The sequence below is a fragment of the Lampetra fluviatilis genome, chromosome 63 (genome assembly GCF_964198595.1).
Source record: "Lampetra fluviatilis chromosome 63, kcLamFluv1.1, whole genome shotgun sequence".
NCBI classification, from domain to species: domain Eukaryota; kingdom Metazoa; phylum Chordata; class Hyperoartia; order Petromyzontiformes; family Petromyzontidae; genus Lampetra; species Lampetra fluviatilis.
In genome coordinates, this window is record NC_136337.1 from 4,640,292 (window position 1) to 4,661,719 (window position 21,428).

General features: G+C 47.1%; 1 protein-coding gene across 1 annotated transcript in view; it reads left to right on the forward strand.

Annotated features, from left to right (window-relative positions):
* The first annotated feature begins 1,827 nt into the window (after positions 1-1,827).
* The window catches only part of LOC144951620 (B-cadherin-like), a 33,210-nt gene continuing 13,609 nt past the window's right edge, over positions 1,828-21,428 (forward strand). Inside the window, exons 1-8 of the mRNA XM_078881902.1 lie at positions 1,828-1,866; positions 5,446-5,571; positions 7,431-7,586; positions 13,974-14,118; positions 14,898-15,058; positions 16,400-16,534; positions 18,756-18,941; positions 20,807-21,078. Of these exons, the coding sequence (XP_078738028.1) occupies positions 1,828-1,866; positions 5,446-5,571; positions 7,431-7,586; positions 13,974-14,118; positions 14,898-15,058; positions 16,400-16,534; positions 18,756-18,941; positions 20,807-21,078 (1,220 nt within the window). The remainder of the gene's footprint in view (positions 1,867-5,445; positions 5,572-7,430; positions 7,587-13,973; positions 14,119-14,897; positions 15,059-16,399; positions 16,535-18,755; positions 18,942-20,806; positions 21,079-21,428) is intronic.

The window sequence follows — 21,428 nt, forward strand, 5'->3', positions numbered from 1 at the left end:
ACGTAGAAAGGAAAAAAACAATAAAAAGTAAACAATAAAATCTGTATCAAGTCCACTTGATGCAGATTTTTTGCTGTGACAGTTTCACCTGAAGACGGAAGCTTGTGTTGCCTCTGAAACGTCGTGATTTTATTGTTTTTATTTTTTATTAATTTTAATTTCATGTTTCATCTACATATCTATCCCAGGGGTTGTTAACCTTGAGGTGCAATCACCCCCTTGGGGTTGCGAGATGCCCTTTCTGAGAACCACTGCGCTGTCCCGTCGCGTTGAAACCTCCCGCCCCAGATTGCGCGAAAAACGAGCAGATAGATAATGAACATGTCAAGATAATTACCAGTCCTAGGAGAGCCCCGGGGTTTTGTTCTATCGTTTTATTCCTTCTTTTATGACTCTCAACCGAGCTGGTATTTAATGTTTATCACCAACTGCGTCGACTTGTTTGCTTGTGACCGACACCACTGTTTGTTAGCATCGTCATTCTTGCTTCACACCCAGAAGGTCCTGCGTTCGATGCCTGACACGGGCGCCTTAAACTATTTGGAGTTGGTATGTTCTCTCCATGATTTTGAGGAGTGTGTGTGAAAGCGTGCGTTCATGGTCTCAACCCGGTCACCAATTACTGCAACGAAAAAAAATATCCGTATTATATTTTGTGGTTTCACTTATATTTTGGATAACTTCCAGCTCTGAGAATAAAATGTGTTTTGTCATGCGACTGAGGCTAATCTCAAAGGCAGAGTGGGTGATGAAGTGCTGCCCCACGGTATGTGAACCCGAGGTCACTTAGAAGGGATCTCAGAGGTAGCTCTGTGGTATCGGCTTCAGTTGGCCGCTTTTTGACACGAAAACCAAAATATGAGTTTGATCGCCACATAGATAGATGGGTTGCGAGTTCACTTGCGGATTTATAAAGCATCACAACATATTCTTGGTTATTTCGGTAAAGTCACGTAGAAGGGAAAAAAACAATAAAAATTAAACAATAAAATTGTTTATTATTTTCTCTTCTACGTGACTTTACCGAAAGAACCAAGCATATGAATCCCTGCAGTCACGAAAGCTTTAAATCGAAACATAACAACAAAGCGAGTCGTGGCTATCAGAGAGAACAGACAGGGACGAGACAATTCTAGCCGTGGAGCTATCCAACGTTTCTCACATTGCCGATGACTGCCCAACCAAGTCCAGCGGAGGGGCTGACGAGAAAACGCACAGGACCACCGAGCACACTTACCGCCGAGTGAATGTTGTTCATGGACACTCCCCCACTGCGGCGCAGGTCAGGGGGACTCGGGTTAGGGTTGGGTAGCGGCTGCGGGGAGAGGGGGGTGTTGGTCAGGATGCGGCGGTGTGGGGGATGGGGAGCGCGTTGTGTGTGAGGTGGGTGTCTGTCGAGACCGGCTTACGCATTTCTCCGGTGAGTTTGCGCGGAGCGTGCGCGTCTACTGCTCAGTGGAGCGGCGGGTGTCGTAGCGGTCAGCGCTCTGCACCGCGAAAAACCTCAGCGACGCCGGGCTCTATTTTCACGCTCACAGCCGCCAAGACCGCCGGCGACTATCTGAACCGGTCGTGGTTCTCCCCTTAGGTCGACTCAGCCTCAAATTAGTAGTGTGTAGTCAACATCGTCACTCGGCAAAAAAGCGGCCGGGCGCGGTGCTGACCACCCATCCCGCTCGTGTTCCCTGCCGGCCTAATAACACTTGTCCCCAACAGTCTGCTAAGGCTACAGGGGTGGGAGGATCTTTGTCTTTGTGTCTTCTACCAGTGGACGACGCTGACAGGCTCGTGATCAACAGAAGTTTCGACGAACTGAGCGCGGGGGTCATGGCGCGCGTATGGATTCTCCTCTGTCTCTGTTGTGGGGTGAGTGCCAAAGTTTGTTGATTTTTTTGTGGGGGTCATTTAACTACCCAGAGTTCATCCCAAATTGTGCTCTGGGCATCACGCCCAAGGGAACAATAATCCCCTTTTCGGGATCTCTCTCAAACAAAATGCGATGGAATTGTATTCGCAATGTATTCGCATGGGCGATGTGTCGCGAGGATTAGAGTTTGGGATACCCTGATTCACATTTTTGGTAGAATCAAATATTTGACTAAACCAAGTTCTTTCGCATAGCGAGGGAGCGCTTGGTTTCAGCCATGCTCTGATTTGCATTTTTCTTGCTTCTTAAAATATATTTTTTTAAACTCCTATTGAGACGGCAGGTGGAAATTCCACATTCCCATGACTGAGATCAGTCTACTCATAGTACGATCGCTGAAACGGTTGTGGAATAGATTCGCATTTATTGGGCGCTTACATTACATGGTCGCACTCATCTTCTTGGTTCTTTCGGTAAAGTCACGTAGAAGGGAAATAATAAAATAATAAAAATAAAACATAATAAAATACAATTCTCACGATGTTTCGGCCACAACGCAAGCAGCCGTCCTCAGGTGAAGAACAGAGCTGTCGGAAAGACAGCGTCTGAATGAGCGTTCAACATACGTTCAACATACGTACATACATTCAGACGCTGTCTATCCGACAGCCCTGTTCTTCACCTGAGGACGACTGCTTGCATTGTGGCCGAAACGTCGTGAGAATTGTATTTTATTATGTTATATTTTTATTATTTTATTATTTCCCTTCTACGTGACTTTACCGAAAGAACCAAGAAGATGAATCCCTTGCAGTCACGAAAGCTTTAAATCGAAAAAAATGCTCGCACTCATTACAACACACAATGCTTGCCATAAATGCACCGCAAAACCTTGCTGATCGTCTTGGTTCTTTCGGTAAAGTCACGTAGAATGGAAATAATAAAATAATAAAAATAAAACATAATAAAATGATTCTCACGACGTCAAGGAGCATAAACCATCAACCACGTGAACTGCGGTCACCCTCGCAGCAGCAGCAGCAGCGCTTTTGTCGAACCACCGAACAAAGACGGGTTTCACCGCGTCGTGCGGCGCTTTCAGATACGCTTCTGTGGCCGTCTGGAACGCTCTTCCTTCAGATATCAGGAAGCCGCTGGAGCTAAGCACTTTAAAATAAGCTAGGTTGACAAACTCATTTCTTTAGAACTGCTTTTTTGTGTTAAGCGTGTCCTTCCTCCGCAACTCCGATTGACACGGCTGGCTACGTACCGTGCGAAAGACGTTCAACATAAATTTCGATTTAAAGCTTTCGTGACTGCAGGGATTCATCTTCTTGATTCTTTCGGTAAAGTCACGTAGAAGGGAAATAATAAAAAAGATCATGTTTTATTTTTATTCTTTTATTTTTTCCCTTCTACGTGACTTTACCAAAAGAACCAAGAAGATGAATCCCTGCAGTCACGAAAGCTTTAAATCGAAACGTTCAACATACGTACATACATGTGCTCGCCTCTCAACGTGTATCCCGTCTCATCTCCATCATTCTACTGCCCGGCTTTAAATTTTGATTTAAAGCTTTCGTGACTGCAGGGATTCATCTTCTTGGTTCTTTCGGTAAAGTCACGTAGAAGGGAAGTAATAAAATAATAAAAATAAAACATAATAAAATTATTCTCACGACGTTTCGGCCACAACGCAAGCAGCCGTCCTCAGGTGAAAACCAGGTCCGTCGAAGCGACCTTGTTTTCACCTGAGGACGGCTGCTTGCGTTGTGGCCGAAACGTCGTGAGAATAATTTTATTATGTTTTATTTTTATTATTTTATTACTTCCCTTCTATGTGACTTTACCGAAAGAACCAAGAAGATGCCCGGCTTTACTTTGCACGTGGTCTATCGTAGGAAACCCCGTGATTGAACGCTGTCCCCGTGCGCCACAAGGTGAACGCAAGCAAGTAGGCATTCCTCTATCAGTAGGCGGCGATGGTTATTCCATTGAAGTAATTCGGCAAATGTTGGGTATGACGCCAGCACACATGGTGGTGATGATGATGTTAAAATGTTGACCTGCTTGGGTGTGTACTTGTTTTGAGAATAGGTTTTCTACTTTTTTCTGGCAACAAAACAGGTGTTAAGATGTTAAAACACCAAACTGAAACCTTTTACAAGTAACCATGTCTGCATTAACCACAATACTTGTGGTCAGAATGCAAACAAGAACATACTCTGATAATCTATGCATTGCCTTTGAAACTGATGGGTCCACACCAGAGACAGCTTTCGTTTGAGCCTAGTCTCAAACGGTGTTCGACCAGAGGACGCCAAAAGGGGGAAAACCGATTCTTATATTTTGGTACTGGCAAAGGAGGTCCCATGATGTGTACTTCTTGTTGAGTAGATTAACAACACCCACCCACTCATCAACAAACCCTCCCACCCACTCACCCATGCATACACACAAGCACTCATCCACCTACCCACCCAGCCACTCGTTTATCCACCCATCTGCTCATCCATCCTTCCACCTATTCACCCACTTATCCATCTATCCACTCAACCACTCAATCATCCACTCACCTATGTACTCAACCACCCACGCACTCACCCATCCATCCTCCAACCCACCTGTCCACCTAGCTACCTACCATTCACTCATCCACCTACTCACCCACGCACGCACGAACGCACTCATCATCCACTCACCCTTCTATCCACCCATCCATTCATTCAATAACCCACCCAATATCTCACCCATCCACCCACCCACCCAACCATTCACTCATCCACCCACTCACCCACTCACCCACACACGCACTCATTCACCCACCCATCCACCCATCCACCCACCCAAATACAAAGATCCCCCGTATAGCCTTGACAAGACTGTCGGGGCAAGTGCTGTTCGCGAGCACCTATGAAGGCCGGTACGGCACACGAAGGGTGATTGGCCAGCACCAGGTACTCATTTGATGCTGAGTCGGCCTAGAGGAGGTCCAAGACTGGTTAAAATAATCGTCGCTGGTGTTGGCCGTGAATGGGAACCGAACTTGGGATGCCGGGTTTGGAGCGCAGCGCGCTAACCACTGCACCACCGCTCCCCACCAATTAATTAACCATATTTCAATCCACTCACCCACTCACCCACCCACCCCTGACCACGAGGGCGATGCTGCATTCCACTGCGTCTTTCTTTCTCTCCCCCTTTTTTTACGATCAGTGGAAACAAGAAGATGCTCGGTGTATTCGGCACTTTGCTTCGTTCATCATTTCGTAATTTTTTTTTATTTAAATTTATTTTTTGTTACTTTGCTTTATATAAACCCCCACCTCTCGCTCGCTCTCTCGCTCGCTCTCTCGCTCGCTCTCTCGCTCGCTCACTCTCTCGCTCACTCTCTCGCTCACTCTCTCGCTCACTCTCTCGCTCACTCTCTCGTTCTGCACGCAGCCCTTCTCGCATTCCGACGGCCTCCGACGGGTAGCTCATATCAGCATGTCCGTGTCCCCCCACCGCTCTCACTTATCCCCACGCCAACCCCTTCCCCCTCTCCTCTCCTCCCGAAATCCAAACTCTGCCTCTAGGTGTCAAAGTGGTGGGGTGCGGAAGGATCCCCCTCCTCTGCCATCAGACGACGCAGGAGCTGGGGGACCCCTCCCATCGCCGTCACCGAGGGCGATGGGCAAGGAGTGCCCAGATACCTCAGATTCGTAAGGAGGAGGAGGAGGACGATGAAGACGACGATGATGAATGCTGATGATGATGATGATGTTTTTTCTTGGTTCTTTAGGTAAAGTCACGTAGAAGGGAAACAATCAAATAATAAAAATAAAACATAATAAAATAATAAAAATTAAACATAATAAAATAATTCTCACGACGTTTCGGCCACAACGCAAGCAGCCGTCCTCAGGTGAAGAACAGGGCTGTCGGAAAGACAGCGTCTACGTGACTTTACCGAAAGAACCAAGAAGATGAATCCCTGCAGTCACGAAAGCTTTAAATCGAGATGATGATGTTGTTGTTCTTGCTGTTGCTGATGGCGGTGGTGGCGATGGTAATTGATGGGAGGCTGACTATTGTGGTTGCTAAGGGATCGTCCATAAATGACGTCACGCACCTAGGGGGGGGGGGGGGGTCAGACATTTGTGACGATGTGTGACGAGGGGGGGAGGTTGAGAAATGTGACGTCACATCAAAATGCGCAACTTTAAATAAATATAGACAACACGTTCTACTTAATTAAATTGACTTTTTAATAAATGTTTTCTCCTACAACATCAGAGTGCAGCGCCACATTAAATACGCACTACAATGACAATAGTTTAAAGCGATTTGAAGCATTTTTTTTTTGGGGGGGGGGGACAGAGCTTTGTGACGTCATATTTGAGGGGAGGGCTCTCACTTTTTGTGACGTCGTGTGACGAGGGGGGGGGTCAAAAATCGTCCAAAATCGCGTGACGTCATTTATGGACGGCCCTAAATGGTGGAGTTGCTAGCGGTGAAGATTATATCCGTTGCTGCGATTCTAATGATGATTGTGATGGCGGTGATGATCATATCTGGCTCTGTGCTTAAACATCGCCACTGGGGAGACAAAGGCGGCCGGGCGTGGTGCTGGTCACCAGAGGTGGGACAAAGTCATTGTTATGCAAGTCCAAGTCGAGTCGCAAGTCATCAAATTCATGACTCGAGTCTGACTCGAATCCAAGTCACATGACTCGAGTCCACACCTCTGCTGGTCACTCATCCCCTCGTGTGCTGTGCCGGCCATCATAGGTGCTCGCTAACAGCACTTGTTCCAACAGTCTGTTAAGGTTATAAGGGAGATATTTGTCTTTGATGATCATGATTGTGATGATGATTGGAGTGGTGATGATGGTTATGGTGATGGTAATGATTGTTGTGATCGTGATGATTGTGTTAATGAATGTGGTGATGATTGTAATGATGATGATTGTGGTTATGATGACGATTGTGGTGGCGTTGATGGTTATTGTGGTAATTCTAATGATAATGATGATTGTAGTGATGATTGTGGTGATGGTAATGATTATGGTGATGATTGTGGTGATGGTAATGATTATGGTGATGATTGTGGTGATGATTATGGTGATGATTATGGTGATGATGGTAATGATGATAATGGTGATGATTGTGGTGATGGTAATGATTATGGTGATGATGATGGTAATGATTGTGGTGATGATTGTGGTGATGGTAATGATTGTGGTGATGATTGTGGTGATGATTGTGGTAATGATTGTGATAATGAGTATGGTGATGATTGTGGTGATGATGATGGTGATGATTGTGGTGATGATTGTGATAATGATTATGGTGATGATTGTGGTGATGATTATGGTGATGATTGTGGTGATGATTGTGGTGATGGTAATGATTATGGTGATGATTGTGATAATGATTATGGTGATGATTGTGGTGATGATTATGGTGATGATTGTGGTGATGATTGTGGTGATGGTAATGGTTATGGTGATGATTGTGGTGATGATTGTGGTGATGATAATGGTGATGATTGTGGTGATGATTGTCGCGATTTCCGCAGGTGATCTCGGACATCTCAAAGCTCATGGAAGTGACATACGTGATGACAGGGGAGGGGGTCGACCGACCCCCGCTCGGGGTCTTCTCGATGGACCCCAAATTCGGACGCATTTACCAGCAGAAGGTGGTGGACCGTGAGGAGATCCCCACTTACACCGTAAGGCTCACTCGCTCACTCTCTTGACAGCTCAATCACCCAGCCAACCACCATCCTAACCATTCATTCACTCAATCACTCACTCGCTCACTTACTTTCTCACTTGCCTGCTCGCTCACTTTCTCACTCGCTCGCTCACTTACTTCCTCGACGGCTCAATCACCCAGCCAACCACCATCCTAACCATTCATTCACTCAATCACTCACTCGCTCACTTACTTTCTCACTTGCCTGCTCGCTCACTTTCTCACTCACTCGCTCACTTACTTCCTCGACGGCTCAATCACCCAGCCAACCACCATCCTAACCATTCATTCACTCAATCACTCACTCGCTCACTTACTTTCTCACTTGCCTGCTCGCTCAATTTCTCACTCGCTCGCTCACTTACTTCCTCGACGGCTCAATCACCCAGCCAACCACCATCCTAACCATTCATTCACTCAATCACTCACTCGCTCACTTACTTTCTCACTTGCCTGCTCGCTCACTTTCTCATTCGCTCGCTCACTTACTTCCTCGACGGCTCAATCACCCAGCCAACCACCATCCTAACCATTAATTCACTCAATCACTCACTCGCTCACTTACTTTCTCACTTGCCTGCTCGCTCAATTTCTCACTCACTCGCTCACTTACTTCCTCGACGGCTCAATCACCCAGCCAACCACCATCCTAACCATTAATTCACTCAATCACTCACTCGCTCACTTACTTTCTCACTTGCCTGCTCGCTCAATTTCTCACTCACTCGCTCACTTACTTCCTCGACGGCTCAATCACCCAGCCAACCACCATCCTAACCATTCATTCACTCAATCACTCACTCGCTCACTTACTTTCTCACTTGCCTGCTCGCTCACTTTCTCATTCGCTCGCTCACTTACTTCCTCGACGGCTCAATCACCCAGCCAACCACCATCCTAACCATTAATTCACTCAATCACTCACTCGCTCACTTACTTTCTCACTTGCCTGCTCGCTCACTTTCTCACTCACTCGCTCACTTACTTCCTCGACGGCTCAATCACCCAGCCAACCACCATCCTAACCATTAATTCACTCAATCACTCACTCGCTCACTTACTTTCTCACTTGCCTGCTCGCTCACTTTCTCATTCGCTCGCTCACTTACTTCCTCGACGGCTCAATCACCCAGCCAACCACCATCCTAACCATTCATTCACTCAATCACTCACTCGCTCACTTACTTTCTCACTTGCCTGCTCGCTCACTTTCTCACTCGCTCGCTCACTTACTTCCTCGACGGCTCAATCACCCAGCCAACCACCATCCTAACCATTAATTCACTCAATCACTCACTCGCTCACTTACTTTCTCACTTGCCTGCTCGCTCACTTTCTCATTCGCTCGCTCACTTACTTCCTCGACGGCTCAATCACCCAGCCAACCACCATCCTAACCATTCATTCACTCAATCACTCACTCGCTCACTTACTTTCTCACTTGCCTGCTCGCTCACTTTCTCACTCGCTCGCTCACTTACTTCCTCGACGGCTCAATCACCCAGCCAACCACCATCCTAACCATTCATTCACTCAATCACTCACTCGCTCACTTACTTTCTCACTTGCCTGCTCGCTCACTTTCTCACTCGCTCGCTCACTTACTTCCTCGACGGCTCAATCACCCAGCCAACCACCATCCTAACCATTCATTCACTCAATCACTCACTCGCTCACTTACTTTCTCACTTGCCTGCTCGCTCACTTTCTCACTCGCTCGCTCACTTACTTCCTCGACGGCTCAATCACCCAGCCAACCACCATCCTAACCATTCATTCACTCAATCACTCACTCGCTCACTTACTTTCTCACTTGCCTGCTCGCTCACTTTCTCACTCGCTCGCTCACTTACTTCCTCGACGGCTCAATCACCCAGCCAACCACCATCCTAACCATTCATTCACTCAATCACTCACTCGCTCACTTACTTTCTCACTTGCCTGCTCGCTCAATTTCTCACTCACTCGCTCACTTACTTCCTCGACGGCTCAATCACCCAGCCAACCACCATCCTAACCATTCATTCACTCAATCACTCACTCGCTCACTTACTTTCTCACTTGCCTGCTCGCTCACTTTCTCATTCGCTCGCTCACTTACTTCCTCGACGGCTCAATCACCCAGCCAACCACCATCCTAACCATTAATTCACTCAATCACTCACTCGCTCACTTACTTTCTCACTTGCCTGCTCGCTCAATTTCTCACTCACTCGCTCACTTACTTCCTCGACGGCTCAATCACCCAGCCAACCACCATCCTAACCATTCATTCACTCAATCACTCACTCGCTCACTTACTTTCTCACTTGCCTGCTCGCTCACTTTCTCACTCGCTCGCTCACTTACTTCCTCGACGGCTCAATCACCCAGCCAACCACCATCCTAACCATTCATTCACTCAATCACTCACTCGCTCACTTACTTTCTCACTTGCCTGCTCGCTCACTTTCTCACTCGCTCGCTCACTTACTTCCTCGACGGCTCAATCACCCAGCCAACCACCATCCTAACCATTCATTCACTCAATCACTCACTCGCTCACTTACTTTCTCACTTGCCTGCTCGCTCACTTTCTCACTCGCTCGCTCACTTACTTCCTCGACGGCTCAATCACCCAGCCAACCACCATCCTAACCATTCATTCACTCAATCACTCACTCGCTCACTTACTTTCTCACTTGCCTGCTCGCTCACTTTCTCACTCGCTCGCTCACTTACTTCCTCGACGGCTCAATCACCCAGCCAACCACCATCCTAACCATTCATTCACTCAATCACTCACTCGCTCACTTACTTTCTCACTTGCCTGCTCGCTCAATTTCTCACTCACTCGCTCACTTACTTCCTCGACGGCTCAATCACCCAGCCAACCACCATCCTAACCATTCATTCACTCAATCACTCACTCGCTCACTTACTTTCTCACTTGCCTGCTCGCTCACTTTCTCATTCGCTCGCTCACTTACTTCCTCGACGGCTCAATCACCCAGCCAACCACCATCCTAACCATTAATTCACTCAATCACTCACTCGCTCACTTACTTTCTCACTTGCCTGCTCGCTCAATTTCTCACTCACTCGCTCACTTACTTCCTCGACGGCTCAATCACCCAGCCAACCACCATCCTAACCATTCATTCACTCAATCACTCACTCGCTCACTTACTTTCTCACTTGCCTGCTCGCTCACTTTCTCATTCGCTCGCTCACTTACTTCCTCGACGGCTCAATCACCCAGCCAACCACCATCCTAACCATTCATTCACTCAATCACTCACTCGCTCACTTACTTTCTCACTTGCCTGCTCGCTCAATTTCTCACTCACTCGCTCACTTACTTCCTCGACGGCTCAATCACCCAGCCAACCACCATCCTAACCATTCATTCACTCAATCACTCACTCGCTCACTTACTTTCTCACTTGCCTGCTCGCTCAATTTCTCACTCACTCGCTCACTTACTTCCTCGACGGCTCAATCACCCAGCCAACCACCATCCTAACCATTCATTCACTCAATCACTCACTCGCTCACTTACTTTCTCACTTGCCTGCTCGCTCACTTTCTCACTCGCTCGCTCACTTACTTCCTCGACGGCTCAATCACCCAGCCAACCACCATCCTAACCATTCATTCACTCAATCACTCACTCGCTCACTTACTTTCTCACTTGCCTGCTCGCTCACTTTCTCACTCGCTCGCTCACTTACTTCCTCGACGGCTCAATCACCCAGCCAACCACCATCCTAACCATTCATTCACTCAATCACTCACTCGCTCACTTACTTTCTCACTTGCCTGCTCGCTCACTTTCTCACTCGCTCGCTCACTTACTTCCTCGACGGCTCAATCACCCAGCCAACCACCATCCTAACCATTCATTCACTCAATCACTCACTCGCTCACTTACTTTCTCACTTGCCTGCTCGCTCACTTTCTCACTCGCTCGCTCACTTACTTCCTCGACGGCTCAATCACCCAGCCAACCACCATCCTAACCATTCATTCACTCAATCACTCACTCGCTCACTTACTTTCTCACTTGCCTGCTCGCTCAATTTCTCACTCACTCGCTCACTTACTTCCTCGACGGCTCAATCACCCAGCCAACCACCATCCTAACCATTCATTCACTCAATCACTCACTCGCTCACTTACTTTCTCACTTGCCTGCTCGCTCACTTTCTCATTCGCTCGCTCACTTACTTCCTCGACGGCTCAATCACCCAGCCAACCACCATCCTAACCATTAATTCACTCAATCACTCACTCGCTCACTTACTTTCTCACTTGCCTGCTCGCTCAATTTCTCACTCACTCGCTCACTTACTTCCTCGACGGCTCAATCACCCAGCCAACCACCATCCTAACCATTCATTCACTCAATCACTCACTCGCTCACTTACTTTCTCACTTGCCTGCTCGCTCACTTTCTCATTCGCTCGCTCACTTACTTCCTCGACGGCTCAATCACCCAGCCAACCACCATCCTAACCATTCATTCACTCAATCACTCACTCGCTCACTTACTTTCTCACTTGCCTGCTCGCTCAATTTCTCACTCACTCGCTCACTTACTTCCTCGACGGCTCAATCACCCAGCCAACCACCATCCTAACCATTCATTCACTCAATCACTCACTCGCTCACTTACTTTCTCACTTGCCTGCTCGCTCAATTTCTCACTCACTCGCTCACTTACTTCCTCGACGGCTCAATCACCCAGCCAACCACCATCCTAACCATTCATTCACTCAATCACTCACTCGCTCACTTACTTTCTCACTTGCCTGCTCGCTCACTTTCTCATTCGCTCGCTCACTTACTTCCTCGACGGCTCAATCACCCAGCCAACCACCATCCTAACCATTAATTCACTCAATCACTCACTCGCTCACTTACTTTCTCACTTGCCTGCTCGCTCACTTTCTCATTCACTCGCTCACTTACTTCCTCGACGGCTCAATCACCCAGCCAACCACCATCCTACCTATTCACTCGCTCGCTCAGTGGCTCGCTCATTCGCTCACTCAATCGACGGCTCACTCGCCCACCATTTAATTCACCATCTATCGCTTCACTCACTTATCTATTCGCTCACTTGCCCATCTACTTGCCTGCGCGCCCACTCACGCGTTGACTCACCTGTTGACTCGCTCATCCACTCGATCGCTCTCTCACTCAAACACGTTCCTTCGGAGTGGACAGGTAGGAACTTATTAAACAAATAATAATTCCTGCAGTCACGAAAGTTCTAAAATTAAGGTAGGAACTTGGTTGGACAGCGCATTCGTGCACGACAGAAAGCTCGCGGTCACGTGAATCACTTCAACCAATCCGGGGGCGTGCTTGTTTGGGAGGGGCTATGCACGACAGACAAATAATCCCTGGTGGGCAGTGTGGAACTGTTGTTCCTACCTGTATAATCCACCGACCTACTCACTCACCCATCCATCCACTAACTCAGTCATTCACCTAGTGACTTACTCACCCATCCACTCTTTAAATGGAGTTTTATTTTTACCGAAATCTAAAAAAAAATTGTTTTTTCTTATTTTGGTTGCCAACCCCTGGTGTAGGCTATATCATACGGTGGCAAGATGTTAACTCCCTCGCCTGGTATGCAGGAGGTCGTGGGTTCGATATCTACAATTACGCCTGTTTCTTTGGAGTTTGCATGTTCTCCCCGTGGTCGCGTGGATTGTTATCCGGGTCCTCCGGTTTTTCCTCCACATTAAGAATCAACATGCGTTTAGAGTCAGTTTAACACGTAGGCTTTCGCGACCAATATCATCCAAAATAGAGTTTTTTGGGGGGTTAGATAGCGTAAATCTAACCCACAAAAACCTCTATTATCGATGCGCTTAGAGTATTTGGCTGCTATACATTTCCACACGATGATAAGACACTTCGTTGAGCTGTCATTTTTGATAGCCAGGTCGCTTCTGAAAAAGAGCTACACACAGCTCAGTGACGCCTTCCCGGCCGCGGTGATTGAGATGTTAACTTCCTCGCCTGGTATGCAGGAGGTCAGTAGTAGGGGCCTTGTACATGTGTGGGTTGGTGACCTTGGTGTTAATTCTAGATTTGAAGCTTTCGTGACTGCAAGGATTCATATTCTTAGGTTTTTTCGGTAAAGTCACGTAGGTAAAAAATTTAAATTTAAATTAATAAAAGTAAAATAAAAATAATATAAATATATTTTTCCCCTTTTATTTTTATTAATTTTATTTTTTTACCTACGTGACTTTTTACTTTTAGTAATTTTTATTTTATACCTACGTGACTTTACCGAAAAAACCTAAGAATATGAGACCTTGGTGTTGTTCACGTGGTGTGTGTGTGTGTCGGGCGGCAGCTGAAGGTGCAGGCCTACGATGAGCAGGGCAACGCGCTGGAGACTCCGTTCGACCTCGTCATCCACGTGAAGGACATCAACGACAACGCGCCGGAGTTCTCGCGCGCCACATACCCGGCCAGCGTCACCGAGGGTGCCGCCAAGGGTACGTCCTCACCACCCCACGGGGCTGCGTGTGGTCGAGCAGTGGAGTGGATTTTTATTTATTTTATTTTGTTACAAAAAATTGTATCAGGTAGAAAGGTCCCCCCACCTCCCCCTCCCCAACTAACTGGAGCTATGTACAGTAGTTTGACACGTAAGGCTTTCGCGACCAATATTATTCATAATAAAGGGTTTTGGGTTAGCTCGCGTTATTTATAAATGTGTCGTAACCCGGCACTACCCGACACGGTTAAAACAGTAAAACATGTACTCTTAGGTTTTTTCGGTAAAGTCACGTAGGTAAAAAATTAAATAAAAAATTACTAAAAGTAAATGTAGAAATAAAATAAAATAATAAATCACGACGTTTCGGAGGCAACACAAGTCTCCGTCATCAGGTGGGACCGTCACAGCTAGATTTGCTGTATCAAGTGAGGCAGAGATTCCAAGATGCAAGTTCTTAAATACAAGTTAAGGGGGGAGTAGGGAGGGAGGGGCTCATCACGAAAGCTTCAAATCTAGAAGTGAAACATGTGTCACGTTTACAAAGGACAAATAGTTCACTGCTTTTACAGGTAGGAACAACAGGTTCCACACTGCCCACCAGGGATTATCTGTCTGTCTGTCTGTCGTGCATATCCGGAATTCCGCCCACCCATGCACCTCCCCACAGAGCACCGAGCTACGCCGAGATTGGCAGTGGATTGACTCTGGCCGACGACAATCGTGATGAGGGTTCGTTGCATGCACGCCATGTGCGTGCACGCCATGTGCGTGCAGGTACATTCGTAGTGCAGGTGATGGCATCGGACCGGGACGAGCCCGGAACCCCGGCCACTGCCCTCGCCTTCCGCCTCATATCCCAGCATCCGCAGGGGACCGACTTCAGGGTCAACCCCGCGGACGGTGTCATCCGCACCAATTCCCAGCTCGACCGCGAGGTCAACCCACTTTGATCGCTCGCTCACTCGCTCACCCACGCAACCACTCGCTTGGTCACTCAGCCACTCACTCGCTTGGTCACTCAGCCACTCACTCACGCAATGATCAGCAGCTCACTCACTCGCTCGCACGCACAGTCACTCAGCCGCCTGTGAAACAATTCAAGCATCCAAACGCTCAGCTACTTAACGGCTCACTCAGCCACTCGACCACTCACTCGCTCATCCGTTCACTCATTCACTCACACAGCCATTCACTAATTCACTCACTCAGCCACTCAAATGTTCACTTGCTCATCCACCCAGTCATTTGCTCACTTGGCCACGTGAGCATGTGAGAGCGTGGTCACGTGTGTGTATGTGTGTATGTGCGCACCTGGGTCTGCCCCGTGACCTCCTGCCAGCGGGCGTTCGACACTTCACGTGGCCTCAACGTGCACATGGCCTGGCACAAGCGTCGTGGTGACGTCACTTCCACTTAGTGGCGAATGGCGGTTGTTGTTGTTGTTGTTGTCTGGTACCACAGTGGTTGGCGCACTGCGCAACGAACCAGGCTAACCGACTTGAATTCCCACTCACGGTCAACGTTCAGGTGTTGAATATCTGAACCAGTTGTGGGCCTCCCCTAGGACAACTCAGCTTTGAATGAGTACCTGATGAGTTGTGCAAAACATCGGCATTGGGGAAGACAAAAAGGCCAGGCATGGTGCCCCCCGCCCCTCCCTCCACCCTTGTAGGTGTGCTACAGTCCCGGCCTTAATAGGTGCTCGCTAACTGCACTTGCCCCCAACAGCCTGCGTAGGCTACAAGGCCGTAATTATAATATACATTGGGGGGGACACATCCCCCCCCAATTTTCAAATGTGCTCAAAATGTCCCCCTCAATATATTGCTGTAAACAATATTTTTTGTTTTAATAGCTATGCTGTGTAAATAAAAATAACAATTTGCTAACCCTTGGCCACAATATCTGGACTTGTCTTCATGTAACAATGCATAGATTTCTGTTTTTATGATTGTAGTTATGGTTGTACTTTATTCATCCCTAATCTCTGCCATTACATACAATGGAACAAGAAAAGGTGAAAAACAGAGCAACGTAATACAATACACTATTCGACATTATTGTAAAAAAGAATAATGACAAGTCCATCCAATGTGTTAGTGAATTTTGAAATATTTTAGGCAGGAAATTAGTTTTCGAATTTAGATTTTTTTTCTGGGGGGGGTGACCTCTAGACCCCCTGGAAGATTTGGTCCCCACCAATGTTGACTCCATGGCTACGGCCTGCGTAGGCTACATGGGTGTTGAGAGATCTGTGCCTTTATCTTTGTGCACAGACGGTGGAGTACTACGCGCTGGTCATGGAGGTGGCCGACAACAACGGAGATGGAAGCGGATTGTCCAGCACGGCCACCGTCTCCATCACTGTGGCTGACATCAACGACAATGCCCCCAAGGTCGTGGCCAAGGAGGTGCGGTAGAAACTTCCCAACGCCCCTCCCATGTCCAGGCTCACGAGTAGGTCATTCGAGGCAGACTGGAGGTCACGAGGCGGAGCGTACAAAGAAGAGCGTGGAAGCTAAAATATGACCGGTTGCCCCAGGGTGTGTGTGTGTGTGGTTTGTATGTACGTAGGTATGTATGTTTAACTTCTCCTTGGATCTTTCGGTAAAGTCACGTAGAATGGAAATAATAAAATAATACAAATAAAACATAATAAAATATATTTTTTTATTATGTTTTATTTATATTATTTTAAAATATATTATTTTATTATGTTTTATTTGTATTACTTTATTATTTCCATTCTATGTGACTTTACCGAAAGAACCAAGAAGATGAATCCCTGCAGTCACGAAAGCTTTAAATCGAAAAAAAACATGTATTTATATGATAGGCGACGTTTCGGGCAAGGGCCCTTTTTTGCAGCTATTCCACAAACAAGGCAGGAGAAACGTCGTCAATACTCACTTCTATTATTTGGGTCTTTCGGTAAAGTCACGTAGATAAGTTCAAAGAAAATAACCAAAAAACTACGACGTTTAGATCGCTTGTGTTGCCATCGAAACGTTGTAGTTTTTTGTTATTTTCTTTGAATCTATCTATGTGACTTTACCGAAAGACCCAAATAACATGAAATGCTGCAGTCACGAAAGCTTTAAATCGAAATATGTTGAACTTATTGCGCAATGTACGTAGCCAACCGTGTTAATCGGAGGGATGGATGAAATGTGAAATTCGAAATTCGGGCTCTGACCTCACAGGACGATAAGAATCTTGAGACGGGTGGTCGGTGTGATGAGCCACCCAACTGTTGCTAGGTCACTGCCACAGCTGGACTTTAAGCTGATGGTTTAGGGTTTGATAACACTGGTCAACACACTTTTTCTGGTATGAGGTATTCCAACGGGTTTAAGGTAATTTTGGGGTGCTGATTCCAAATCTGGCATCAGTTTTTGTCTATCACGTCAGGTTTTTGAGATATAAAATATTGCATTTTCAATAAAATCTGCGGAAGAAAAATATTAAATAAATGTGGATATCTACATAAAATGATATTATAAACACACTATCCTAAAAATACAGCACCATATTTTAACACTAAAGCAGTCACTGACTCGCAACAACTTGCAATCATAAGTGACAGAGTTAATTTCGGGTAAAATCAATGAAAATGGGGTATGCCGATAGCATAAAAATCGATGTGATAGAGCAAATCTGAGATCAGATTTGGAATCAGCACCCTGAAATTAGTCTAAAACAGTTGCAAAAGTCCAGGCCAGAAAAAAATGTTTTTTTTTTTGTTGACCAGTGTTATTATTATTCTTTATATTGGCCGTGAAATCCTATGTATAACATATTGCACTATTGTTGTTATCATCTATCAATACGCGTGTATGCGGTGGATCAGTGGTAGAGCGACCAGCTCACAATCCTTATTTCCTGCGGGGGTCGATAAAACGAGTACCAGTTTGTGGGGATATCAACAATGGGTGTCCCGTGGATAGACTCGGCCCCATCGTATGTGTTGAACTTCTTTTGCACAATATGTAGCCAACCATGCTAATTAGAGGCCAACAAACAAAACACAAAAAGCAGTTCTAAAAAAATGAGCTTTCAATCTAGATGATTTAACAGTGCATAGCTCAAGTGGCTCCCTCATATCGGAAGCAAGAACGTTCCAGACAGCCCGGGAAGCGCATCCAAAAGCGCCGCGATGCGGTGACCACCGTCTTTGTTCGATGGCGAACCAAAAGCCACCACCGCTCAGAGGTCGCAACCGGGTACCCGATACCCGTACCCTACCAGATACCCGGCTACCTGTACCCGGCCGGGTACGGGTAGCGTTTGTCACTCATTTCCCAACGTCTTGTCTCTTCTCATAATTCAAGTTCCTAGAATCAACCCACCCGCGCCTGCAACATGGCTTCATCCCAGAGGTCGCAATCGGGTACCCGTACCCTACCCGATACCCGGCCGGGTACGGGTAGGGTACGGGTACCCGTTTTTGACCCTGGTGCGGCCGGGTACGGGTAAGGAATCAAAACCCGTTTGCGACCTCTGCGACCGCTGCAAGGAGTTCGCGACTGGGAGCAAGAGACAGGGCATCAATTACCCCGACGCCCATTGTTATTGAATCAGCACAACAGCCCCAACTCCTAACCCTGACCCTGTCCATCTCCTCCTCCCCAGCTGTCCGGGGAGGTGGACGAGAACACGAAGGAGGTGGTGGTGGGGCGCGTGCGCGTGTCGGACGCCGACAAGGTGAACACGAGCGCGTGGCGAGGGCGCTACACCATCGTGCGGGGCAACGAGGGAGGCCAGTTCCGCGTGGACACCGACCCCGTCACCAACGAGGGCGTCATCACGCTCATCAAGGTGCCCAGCCACACCCCCACACCCAGCCCCCACCCCCCCACCCCACACCCATATATACAGATAGTCCCCGAGTTACGATGGGGTCCGACTTACGATATTTCGAACTTACGATGGCGATAGCGATTCGACAAAATTGCCATCAACAACCTAACATCGTATTCTTGGTTCTTTCGGTAAAGTCACGTAGAAGGGAAATAATAAAATAATATAAATATGAAAATATATATAATAAAATAAAATAAAAATTTGTTTTAATAATAAAATCATATTAATATACAACTATTTTTATTTTTTAAAGTCACGTAGAAGGGAAATAATAATAAAATAATATAAATATAAAGAACCAAGAATATGAATCACTGCAGTCACGAAAGCTTTAAATAAAAATTTTACCTAACATCGTTCAAGTATGCAGACGACGGACAGAATCTTGGTGAGTACAGTACAATATGATACGTTACGATACGTTCAATGCATGTATGATACGTAGCTTTAGCGATTTCATTTTAAGGTTACCACGATACGATACGTTCAATGCATGTTAAACGTTTTTTTAGCAGATAGGATTGTTTCCTGAAAAAACTTTCTATTAAATTGCAGTTCATATAGGTAGGCTAAGAATTTACCTTGTTTTTTTTTGTTTACACTGTACTGTGCAATACAGTATTGTAATTAATAAATGCATACAGTGGATAGTTTATACAGTACGGTAATGTAAATTGCTGTTTTGCTAAATTATCACCATTCTTTAAGACTCTTGGGTAGGCTAGGCCATCTTCGACTTACGATATTTTTGACTTACGATGGGGTCGTCGTAACGCATCTCGATCGTAAGTAGAGGACTACCTGTACTACACTAAACTATTTTTATTTTAGCAGCAGATGAGGCTCACACTGAGCTACGTAGCTCAGAAGCGGCCTGGCTATCACTAATGGTAGCTCAACGAAGTGGATTATCATCGTGTGGAAATTTATAGCAGACAAATACTCTAAACGCATGTTGATTCTACCACTACTACCAGGTAAGGCCCACTGAGCTATATAGATATGTTTAGAAGCGATTTGGCTACCATAAATGAAAGCTCAACGATATTGGCGAAATTGTCATTTGGAAATTGATAGCAGCCAAATACTCTCTAAATGCGTGACGACGATTCTAAATGTGGAGCGTAAAATTGGAGGACCTGGAGAAAAAATCCATGCGACCATGGGGAGAGAGACATGGATACTCCAAATGTACAGGTGTCAGGGTCGGGATTGAACCTCCTCCTGCATTCCAGACGAAGGAGATGTATTTATGTTGAACTTTTCTTTCACACTGTACATAGCCAACCATGCTAATCGGACGTGCGGTGGTTAAACACAAAAAGCAATTCTAAAGAAATTAGTTCCAGTGGCCTCCTAATATCGGAAGAGCATTTCAGACTCGCTCCACCACTGCTCCCCACCCAGAGGTCGCAACTGGGTACCCGATACCCGTACCCTACCCGATACCCGGCTACCCGATACCCGGCCGGGTATGGGTACGGGTACCCGTTTGCGGCCCTGGTGCGGCCGGGTACGGGTAGGCCGTGAGTCACTGGTGAATCACCGTTTGTCACTCATTTCCAAACGTCTTGTCTCTTCTCACAATTCAAGTTCCTAGAATCAACCCACCCGCACCTGAAACATGGCTTCATCCCAGAGGTCGCAATCAGGTACCCGATACCCATACCCAGGCAAGTACGGGTAGGGTACGGCCGGGTACGGGTGCAGGTACCCGTTTTCGACCCTGGTGCGGCCGGGTACGGGTAAGGAATCAAAACCCGTTTGCGACCTCTGACCCCACCCCACCTCACTGCCGCCTCCCCCCCCCTCCCCACCAGCCACTGGACTTTGAGAAGGTGAGCTCGCTCAAGCTGGCCGTGCTCGCCGAGAACGAGGTGCCGTTCATGGGGCCCCCCCCAGACTCGGCCACGATCGCCTCCTCCATGGCCAAGTTCACGCTGCGCGTGCGCGACGTGGACGAGCGGCCCGTGCTCACGGCGCGTCACTTGGACGTGAAGATGCTGGAGGGCATCAGCTCGGGGGGCACGATTGCCACAATGCACGCCGTGGCCTTCGCGCGACCTGATGGTCCGGCGCAGAGCGACATCAGGTGGGGGCAGGTGTTTGTCTCACGGTGTTGTGTACGCGTGCGCGTGCGTGCATTTGGTATGTGTAGCGGTTAGCGCGCTGCCTTATGAGTTCGATTCCTGCTCACGGCCAACACCAGTAACGATTATATTTCGATTCAAAGCTTTCGTGACTGCAGGGTTTCATCTTCCTTGGTTCTATTTGATTATGATAAACGTTTTTTTACCCTTCTATCTGGCAACAAAACTGACACCTTTTTTTCCAAGGTGTCATGTTTGCATAGACCAGAATACCTGCAGTCATAATGCAAACAAAAAACATAACTCTGATAATGTATGCACTGTCCTTGAAGTTGATTGGTCCACACCCGAG